The following is a 10,977-nucleotide window of genomic DNA, read 5'->3' as shown; positions in this document are numbered from 1 at the left end:
TTTCTTTCTTTCTTTCTTTCTTTCTTTCTTTCTTTCTTTCTTTCTTTTTTTAGAGAGAGAGAGAGAGCGAGCAAGTGAGTGAAGGGCAAAGAGAGAATCCATGGGGGCCAGAGAGAGAGAGAGAGGGAAAGAGTGACCCACCCAAAGCAGGTCTCAAGCTCACCGGATGCGTGACTCAAACCCACAAACCATGAGATCATGACCTGAGCTGAAGTCAGACGTTTAACCAACTGAGCCATCTGGGCGCCCCCAGGGCCTCGATTCTTAACAGTGCATGTTTACATGTGTGAAATCAATCTTCTGAAAAATAGACAAATGGATATATTTAGATAGATTTGGATCTATTTATATAGATAAATACACACGTACACACAGAGCAAGTATGCAAGTATCATCCATTATATTCAGATGATATATATATATTCAGATATATATATCATCAATATATATCATCCATATATTCATCCATTATATTCAATAGAACATAATGACTATTTGTGTGTTCAAACTATGGAGCAACCACTTACATGACCACCTGTCCTTACCAAACCAGCAAGGATTCTAATTTATTGTTTTCAACTCTTTTTCAAGACGGAAAATGCCCCTAACATACAGCATTCTACAGCCACCCTGTCTGTTGGAGCAGCAGCGCCAGGTTTGATGTGGCTGAAGGAGGGGCCAGACTGGGAGGAGCTCCAGCTGACAGCTCAGAAGGGAGAGCACTGCCTTAGTGGTCAGATTCCCTGGCACAGCTCTTTCTGCACAATCAGGTAAGTCTCTCAATGGAAAGCAGGGTCTCTAAGGCTTTCACTGCCATTTTTTGGCTGTGGTGAATTTTTTTTATTCTGCTGGCCAGAAATAAAGACTAGTTTTATTTGGTCATAGCAAATCAAAAGTCTCTTTAAAAATAGAAAATGTTTAGGGCACCTGGGTGGCTTAGTCCGTTAAGCGTTTGCCTCTTGATTTTGGCTCCTGTCATGATCCCAGGGTCGTGGGATAGAGCCTCAGGTTGGGCTCTGTGCTGGGCATGGAGCCTGCTTAAAATTCTCTCTCTCTCTCTCTCTCTCTCTCTCTCTCTCTCTCTCTGTGTGTGTGTGTGTGTGTGTGTGTGTGTGTCTTTCTCCTCTCCCACCCCCTCCCCCCCCTGATGTTCTCTCTCAAATAAAAATAAAATAATTAATTAAAAAAATAGAAAATGTTCTAAAATATATTGAAAGTAAAAGCCTGGGAGACTGAGGCCACTTTTGCAGCAGGAAACATGTTTACAGGCATAGACGGCAGTCTAAACATAAAACATTGGAGAACACTGTTATTTAGTTTCAGCAATTTCAAACATTATCTTAAACAACTGATCTTATCCAACATATCTTACAATATAAGTTAACATTTTTCAACGTCCTATGACAGAAGATATGAACACTGCACTAGAATATGACTGCTGTCAAAGGTAATGCCACTTACCTCTTCTGCTGTCCAGAAGGATGCCTGTGCCTTTTTATACATTTTCCAAATGTCAGGGTACTGGATTGGAAAGATGACAAATCGGCGAGAACTCTTTCGTAGGAGTGGCTCTTCATTTGACTTCACTTCATTTTCATTGGAATCTGAAGACAACCTCTTTGGAAAATAAAATACACACACACATTCTGTGTAGACATTACCTCTTTATACATATCTAAACACCAATTTGGGGGAATTAAACAGACAGCACAGGTTGAGGAGTCTGCCTGGGCTGAATCCTTGCTGTTATCTGGTACCTGGTTAATAGTGTTTGGTTAGTTCTGTGACCATCGAAAGTTGCTTAACTTCTCTGAGCCCTGGTTTTTTCCTTATCAGTAAAATAACACTTAACTCGCAGGTTAATCTTAATGGTTAAAAGTGCTTTAAACCAACCCTGGTGCATAAGGAGCACTCAGCAAAATTGTCATTATTGCTACTTTAAGGATAAGCACAAAACTAGATCCCTAAGTGTCACGGTGGGCAAATCTCTAAGTCTGTGCACAAAATGTCCCGTCAGTGCCTTTCTCAGAGATAGGATGCTGGCATGAATAGGCTACTATCATAAGCTACTTTCTTATTTTAATGTTTTTTTTCCTAATCTGAACTGAAATATTAGAATACTTAACTGAAAACTCCTTACCAACAATTTATCAACCTTTGTTCATCTGAACCTTCCCATTTACCAATTGGTTATTACTATTTGCTTGTTAACGTTACCACAGATGGTCTTACTGTGGGCTGGCTCAAAGCGTTGTAGAATTGAGTGAGAAGCACACACCTATATACATACAACTTGGAAATGATGGCATTCCGAGGGGACAGTGCCAGGTTTTTGTTTTTGTTTGTTTTTGTTTTTTTAACAGTCAGCAAGAGTATCAGAAGAGTTGTGCCTTGCATGAGAATGAATATATACAAAGTACATACAAATGGGCTAAAAAATAGATAAATCAAGATTATTGGGATACATTTCTATTCCAGACTCCTAATTCAAACTGTCTCTTTTTCTCCAGTGCCAGGCCCATCATGTTCCTTCATCCTTTTCATTGCTTCCACCAACCACAACCCTCCGAAGCAAGTGTACTCTCACAGATGAAACTAAAGCAAAGCAAGATGAGAAAAAGGCTCAAAATTGAAGCCTGAGGCTATCCCAATACAGGTAGGGCTTATACACTGCACACATACTGCCACTATAGTGTATATAGACTCATATTTTGTTTTTTATGCTCTTATTTTTTAGACTGTCTTATTTCATAACTACTTATTTGAAGGTGTAGGCTTCCCCAGATAAAGCACTTGAGCCCTGGGGAGTAGAAAGCAGTTTTTATTTATTGTGGTGTTCCCAGAGTACTGTGTCAAGCATAACATCAATACACATTAGCTAAGTAAGTGAAGGGGCTGCTAATTTCTCTTTATCCTGTACTCAAATCACTGGATACCTTTAGAATTTAATTTAACATAAGACCACAAGACATCAGTGAGATACCCTAACAACCACTCAAATCAAGCCTTTTCTGAGTACTCCCACATTTCCTTCCCCCCAGGCCCCTAAAGGGGGGATTTGGTCCCCCACACGGCACATAGTTCACTGTAATTTAATTCCTTATTATTCGCCTGTAGTCTCCTCTAGACTAGGCTTCTCGAGAGTAAAAACTAACTTTACTCTTGTGGAATCCCTAGAACCTAGCACAGTACCTGGGATTTAGTTGATATTCATTCCCCAAATATTCAAGCAAATTTTTAAAATGGAAGTCGTTTTTTGTTTGTGTCGCTTTTATATATTTTGTCACTGGGGTACAGGTATATATTTGGAGCTGGAATTCTTTACCTTCAGTGTATTTGCTATGTGAACCATCATAAGCAGTAACCATTTAGCAGCTAAGCACTCTGGCCCTGAAAGTTTTTAAATGCTGATTAATTGATCAATGTCAGAATCTTTGAAAATGGCAGAAGACTAGCACCTTTAAATTGGAATGAAAGTCACTTTTGAACATATATTCTTCCTGTTCCGTTCTGATAATTTGTGAATTGTTAAGAGAAGTAGTTGGATTAGGAAGGCATTATGAAAGAGTTTGCAGTATGAAGAGAGGAGGGTTTAATCAACATAAACCTCTGAATTGGACTAGAAATGACACATTACTTATTTCCATGATCCTTAAAAAAACCCACACACACTTTAATACAATGTCAGGAGGGGCATACATCCCAGAGGTCTAGGTTTTCTAGAATATCCTCTATGGACCTAAGAATTTTACAAGAGAAAGCAATGTGAAAAAAAGTCATGATGGCATGTACTTTCTAAATCTAGACCTTACCGTATGTGTGGGACAATAGAAGGAGAAGAAACCAGAAAAAAAAAAAAAAAAGCAGAAAACACTTCCCGATGACTTTCTAAATACGTTCTAAAGAACTCTGGGTCCCTCTAATGTCACAAATGCTAGATTAAAATTTCATTATGAAATATTTTTTACTACAATTTTAACAGGTTAAAACACAACAGATGTTCTGTATATACAGAAAGAATGCCACGAATGCATGCACTTGTGTTTCCAGGTTGTCATTTTTCTTTCCTTTTTTGGGCGGGGAGGGGGAGAGACCTCAGATAAAAGTTTCTCTAGCCATCTCTGCTTAACTAAAGAACACACGAGATTAAGAGACGGGCAGTTTAAAAAAACAACAAAAACAAACAAACAGAATCTGTAATCATTTGTATTTTGTTTTACAAAAATCATTTGTATTTGTGATTTAGAGTGAATCTAGATTTTTTTCAAAACCAAACAAAAAGGATAAAACAATAGTACAATAATAATAATAAAACAGTAGAAGCCCTTTTATGCAAAGTGATCCAAACTGGCAGTTAGAAATTGGCTAAAGGAAGGAACCATAAGAAAATGATATATGCCTTAAAGTATTTAACTTAAAACATGTAATTTACATTTACTTACTCATTTTCTGCTATAAAGTCAAAGCTTTTTGTTGTTGTCAATTTGGCTCACTGATTGGACTCCCAAGTCTTTCTGACATAAACATGATATAACACATCATTTACACTTTCTAGTTTTAACATACTTAAGGTGGAACACTGAGTGCAGAGTCCTTATCTCTTGTAGGATTCCCTCCCAATCTTTTTATACTTGTCTTGCTTACATCTCTTCTACAGAATTTGTTTTTAATGAGTCATCTTCACTGAGTTCTCCATAGCTTCCAATTTAAGTTTTCACAGAAACAACTTCCTTCTCATTCTCATAGTTTACACATTTAATTAAATTATAATAATTACAATGCAAATACAATAGGTATTATAAATGAGATTGGAAACAAGACAACTGATTTGGTAAGGTATAACTCAACCAGTGGGAACAGAAGTATGTGGGTGCATCAGAGAAGAATCTACTACTCTTACATTTTAAAGCCAGTGGCTATCCACTTATTTTATAGGGTTGGTAAATCCACAAGACTGACTAGTAGTAAATTGATTAAGAAAACTTTGATAAGGGGCCCCTGGGTGGCTCAGTTGGTTGAGCATCCGACTTCGGCTCGGGTCATGATCTCACGTGTGGTTTGTGAGTTTGAGCCCTGCTTTGGGCTTTCTGCTGTCAACACAGAGCCTGCTTCAGATCCTCTGTCTCCCTCTCTCTCTGCCCCTCTCCTGCTCGCCTGTGACCTCTCTCTAAAATAAATAAAAACTTAAAAAAAAAACCACACAACTTGTGATAAATATGCAAAGCAATTGTTTGCTAAGTTTGATATAAATCTTCACTTACCATCTGTACCCCAATTCAAAATGATGGGTTCATCAAAACAGCCTCACTATTCTATTAATTGATTTTATAAGTAATGTTCTATACATTAACTTAAGTAAAATTATACTAATAAAACAAAGGTGGAGTTTATCTATTAGTGTTGGGCTTAAAATTTTGTTTGGAAAATATGGTCAGGTATTAAAGCCATGGGAAGAGGGCTGTCAGTGTAAATATATATGAATTTTGCCACAGTGGTTTTTCTATAGTCATTTTGATACAACTGTTTTGACACTTTCTTTTTTACCTCAAAGTCATCATTCTGCTGAAATGAAACAAGCAAAAAATTTTAACTTTTCACTTTTAAAATATATACTTTGTCTCTCAGCTTGATCTGAAGTTAAGGTAGGTATGTATTTTGCATGTTAAATGGCTATTAAGATGCTGGTTTTCAAAAAATGTTGAAAGTGTTCTGTTTTGATATATAACACTTTAGCATCTGGCCTCTATCACATAGACTATTAGGAGACTTAGAAAGTTTCTAAATCCTTTTTTTTTTTTTTAATGTTTATTTATTGTTGGGGTGGGGAGGGGCAGAGAAAGAGGAAGACACAGAATCTGAAGCAGGCTCCAGGCTCTGAGCTGTCAGCACAGAGCCTGACGTGGGGCTTGAACTCAAGAACCGTGAGATCATGACCTGAGCCAAAGTCAGACGCTCAACTGACTAAGCCACCCAGGTGCCCCAAGACTTAGAAAGTTTTTAATTAGACAAGAGACATAATCAGATCCGTCTTTTAAGATCACTTTTCCAGAAATGTGATCATATTAGAAGAGAAATTGCAGGTGGAGAGAACAATTTAAAGATTATTACCCTACCCATATCCTGCCTGAACTAGGGTACCAGCAGTAGAAACACAAAAGAAGACTGCTTTAAGAGACAGTCAGTGGGAATGCAAGCTGGTGTAGCCACTCTGGAAAACAGTATGGAGGTTCCTCAAAAAACTAAAAATAGAACTACCCTAGGACCCAGCCATTGCACTACCAGGCATTTATCCAAGGGATACAGGTGTGCTGTTTCGAAGGGACACATGCACCCCCATGTTTATAGCAGCACTATCAACAAGAGCCAAAGTATGGAAAGACCCCAAATGTCCATCGATGGATGAATGGATAAAGAAGGTGTGGTATATACATACAATGGAGTATTACTCGGCAATCAAAAAGAATGAAATCTTGCCATTTGCAACTACGTGGATGGAACTGGAGGGTATTATGCTAAGTGAAATTAGTCAGAGAAAGACAAAAATCCTAAGACTTCACTCATATGAGGACTTTAAGAGAAAAAACAGATGAACATAAGGGAAGGGAAACAAAAATAATATAAAAACAGGGAGGGGGGACAAAACAGAAGAGACTCACAAATATGGAGAACAAACTGAGGGTTACTGGAGGGGTTGTGGGAGGGGGGATGGGCTAAATGGGTAAGGGGCCCTAAGGAATCTACTCCTGAAATCATTGTTGCACTATATGCTAATTTGGATGTAATTTTAAAAAATAAAAAATTAAATTAAAAACCAAACAAACAAAAGAGACAGTCAGAAGTAGAATTAATCATTCTTGTTAAAATTTTGGATTTTAGGTAACAGGATAAGGAAGAGTTGAAGATGCCCTTGATGGGTCCAGCAACTGGATGATCATAACAAGAAATGAGAGAGAAAGTGTTCAGCATCTGAAGAATAACTGAATAAATCAGACAAAAACACTTGCTTCTCACATTAGATTTTTTTTTTAATTTTTTTAACGTTTTATTTATTTTTGAGACAGGGAGAGACAGAGCATGAACAGGGGAGGGTCAGAGAGAGGGAGACACAGAATCCGAAACAGGCTCCAGGCTCCGAGCTGTCAGCACAGAGCCCGACGCGGGGCTCAAACTCACGGACCGCGAGATCATGACCTGAGCCGAAGTTGGCCGCTTAACCGACTGAGCCACCCAGGCGCCCCATCACATTAGATGTTTAACAAAAGCTTAATTTGAATGAACTCCTCCACAGACCCGAGCCATAACAACAATAAAGAGTTACAAACACAGTTTTTAAAAGGTCAACTTGGTCAATAAAAAACATAATTTGTTCAATTTGAAGATATCCAGAAGGCAACTAAAAATATAACACTGCGGCAGAGGAGTGGTGGTGACCTATCCCATTAGTAGTCACCAAAGGGATTATCCTGGGAGAACATCTAGAGAAGCAGCATGGCTGAGGATACTGCCTAGAAAACGCAGACATTGAAAGGACTGATGGAAGAGGAGCCAGCTGGGATTAAAAGTGGCTGAGACGAATGTAGGACAATCAAAAGCAAAGACAGAAGTGATCTGATTTGGCTAAAGCCATGCTCTGTCCACAGATGAAACAGAGAACTGTAAAGGATCCACACTCTGAATATCAATCAGGTTAAGAGGTTAGGAATTAATTGTGTGGGCCAAAGATTTTCGAACATCTGGGGGACTGAGAGGTTCATATTCCAACTCTCACCACTTGCTCTCTAGCCCCCAGGGACTGGCATTCATTGTGGGGCAGTTTGAAAATCATTCCTGTGGGTGGTCATGGAGAGTTTCTGAATATAAATTAACATGAATAGGAGTGGCATGAGGAGGATTCATTGGATACCTATGTGCAGAATGAGCTGGAAAAGAAAAAAACAAAAAAAACAAAACCCTAGATGTTGGTAGCAACTATGGTATTGATCTCAAAGGTGCAAATGGCAGCCTGAGTTAAGATGTGGTGGTTAGCATGAAAAAGCTGCTTATAAGGGCTTTGCCAGCCTAAGGGATTGGGCATTTTTGATGCGAATCGGGACCCTCTCAAGAATTTTTACTTGGGAGGAGTGACATAGAGGCACTGGTTTAGTGAAGGATTAATTTAGTAATGGTTAAAAAAAAAAAAAAAAGATTAAACAGTGGGTAAGACTGAAGGTAGACAATTTGTTGTAGCTGCACAGGTATGAAGTGATAAAACCCTGAAATGAAGTGATAAAACCCCGAAATAAAGTTCCACACGGGCATTCCTTGGCAACATTCTATGGTCTCATCCAGAATGGTGACCCTAGTTCCTGCCTGCCTTAGTTTCTGGTCACTTCATCACAACAGGACATGCCAGGGCAGATTCCCCAGCTAGTCCTCACCATTCACTGGTCTAGGCTGGCATGCTATCAGGCCCCTCCCTCCCAAACAGCCCCAATCCCACCACTTTCACTTGTTTGCCTTGGCCTGGAGAAGATTGAGTGAAGACAATTATTTGGATGCTGATATAGTCATATACTATTTGTATTTGCCCAGGTGTCACTTTCATTTTCATTTTTATATTCCCACCAGATCTGACAAAACAGAATACTGGCCCACAAGCAAGAACTTGGTTTTAAGCCCCGCTCCGCTATTCAGTCATATGGTCCTGGGTATGTCGTTTACCTTTTCTGGCCTAAACTTTCTTACCTTGAAAACAGTACTATCAATTGAATTAATGATAGTTCACTTTGAGAAATTGATGAAAGCCAAGGACCTCTTTCTCAGGAGATTCATATATGCACATACAAAATCTATAAACTCCAGGAGATTGATTCATAAACCCCCTGCAAGCCCATCTATGAATGCTTTAAGGCAGTGTTTCTTAAAATATGTGAACCAGAATCACCTGAAGTACTTGTTAAAAATGCAGGCCCAAATCCATCCTAAGAGATTTTGATTTACTGTGTCTGGAATGCAGGCCCTGTAGTTTATACTTTTTACAACTCCAGTTGATTCTAATGCAGGTGGCCCATGCTACACCATCATATCTAGAGAAACAAAGTGCTTAAGGCATCCCGGCATCTCAAGTTAAAAACTTTTGGACCAGATGCTCACTAGAATTCATTCCAGAGCTAAAGTTCTGCTTCTGTCTTTGTGGGCCTGTGTCATTGAGAAAGGGATAATAAACAAAAGTTAACGTCTAGGTCTTAAGTCTGAATCATTGCTGGTGCCATTAACACAAAAAGAAAACTCTGAATTGTCCTTTTGGAGTGGGGCTATTGGTACTCAATGTATTTGTTTCAAAGGGACAAGAAAGAGTTTAAGGAATATTTACAAGTTGTGAATTAGTTACTAAGTGTTTACAAAATCAAAATCAAATAAAATAAAACCCCAAATATGGACTCTACAACTTTCTAAAGAAATGTAGGGCAAAGTATGAGTCTCTGTAAGCTGAAACTTGAAGATACCACACACAGCAACAGGTTCAAGATAAATGCAAACAGTATTTCTCTTGGACACAAATGGTTTACAAGTATTTGTAAAGTAACAGGGTACAAAAATTATAAAGCAACAATTTTAACTACCCTACAACAGTCTAATAAATTGATTTACTGTTATTATGCACTTTTATTATAGAAGCAGAAGATAAACATGTTAACTTAGGTTTTGTGAGGCACCCACAATTTCCCTGGCATTTTGCATAAAGCCTTTTACTTAATCCTCTGTGAGAGAAGTATCACTTCCACTGTATAAATGGAAAGTGACACCTCATAGAGTCACAGCTAGTTAAGTGGCCCAGTCTGAGCAAATCTGGCCTCCTAACCTGAGGTTTTTCATTGTGAAGATTTCGCGTCGCCCTTCTACCTATCATCACCACCCCATCCACCTGTGTCAATTTCTGCATGCGTCCTCCCACTCCTTTTAACCATCCCAGAGATGGGATGCATTTCTCCAGTAGATCTACCTGTCTTCGTTCCTTGCCTGGGTTTCCTTAGCCAGGGCTCCAGGCATGCAAGGATTGTGGGGAGGGGCTCCTCGGCCCGGCCTGAAACCTCAGAGCGTTGCCCTTGGCTGGCTCCGGAGCAGAGCAGCGGAGCAGAAACCCGGCTCCCTCGTCACTCCTCCCCTGGGACGGCCTCCCGGGAACTCACAACCACGAAACCAGGCTGCGGCGAGGGCTCGCGGCCGGGCCTGCACCGGATTGCCGACCACAATGGGTAAAATTTCCTACAGCTGTCCTGCACCTTGCAGGTCCCCGCTGCAATTTGCAACCTAAAGGCCAGGCGTGACTGTGGGGCGGGACAGGGAACGGCAGCAACATTTACCTCACCCAGCTCGGGCCTGGCCGCTTCCGGCCTTTCCGGGTCACCCATCGCGCAGATTCCGCCAGAGCTACGGGAGCTGAAGGAACCAAGAGCAGCGGACCACCTCCAACTCTGACAGGACCCAGGTGGCCCACTGGCCCACTGAGCCCGCCCCGCCTCCTGCTGCACAGACCCCTCCCACTCCCGTCGGCTCCGCTTTCTCGCAGGCCGATTGAACAACTCCCCCCTGCACCCGCCTGGCCCGGCCTCCCGGCCTCAGGGACCCGCCTACTCCGGCCGGCCCCGCCTCTCGCTTGCGGCCTGCGGACATCTCTCGGCCTCGACCAACCCCGCACCAACCGTTGCGCGGACCCCGCCTCCCGCCTGCCCAGTGAGGGACTCCCAGCGCCTGCCGTCCCCGCCTCCCCCGTCTCGAGGCCCCGCCCGCTCCAGGAGGCCCCGCCCACCGACCTCCCGGCTCCGCCTCCCGCCGGCCCCCAGCAGAACCAGCCCGGAACCCGCGGGCCTCGCCTACTCGCTCGCGGCGTGAGGGATTCGGCCTGCGGCTTTCGGCCCCGCCCGCCTGGCGGGGTCCGGGCTCTACTCCCTGGTCCCGGAGGTGCCCGGACACGCCTGGTTTACCTCTCCCGGTCCG

At 41.5% G+C, this 10,977-nt stretch overlaps 1 protein-coding gene across 1 annotated transcript in view; it reads right to left on the bottom strand.

Moving 5' to 3' along the window:
* Positions 1-10,722, bottom strand: part of RRM2B (ribonucleotide reductase regulatory TP53 inducible subunit M2B) — a 35,707-nt gene extending 24,985 nt beyond the window's left edge. The window contains exons 1-2 of the mRNA XM_049633556.1: positions 10,344-10,722; positions 1,462-1,617 (exon numbers count right to left, since the gene is read on the bottom strand). Coding sequence (XP_049489513.1) covers positions 1,462-1,617; positions 10,344-10,391 — 204 coding nt within the window. The 5' untranslated portion in view covers positions 10,392-10,722. The remainder of the gene's footprint in view (positions 1-1,461; positions 1,618-10,343) is intronic.
* Between the last annotated feature and the right edge of the window lie 255 nt (positions 10,723-10,977).

Source organism: Panthera uncia, chromosome F2 (assembly GCF_023721935.1).
Source record: "Panthera uncia isolate 11264 chromosome F2, Puncia_PCG_1.0, whole genome shotgun sequence".
Taxonomy (NCBI): Eukaryota; Metazoa; Chordata; class Mammalia; order Carnivora; family Felidae; genus Panthera; species Panthera uncia.
The sequence above is the reverse complement of the archived record's forward strand: the minus strand, read 5'-3'. Positions and strand labels throughout refer to the sequence as shown.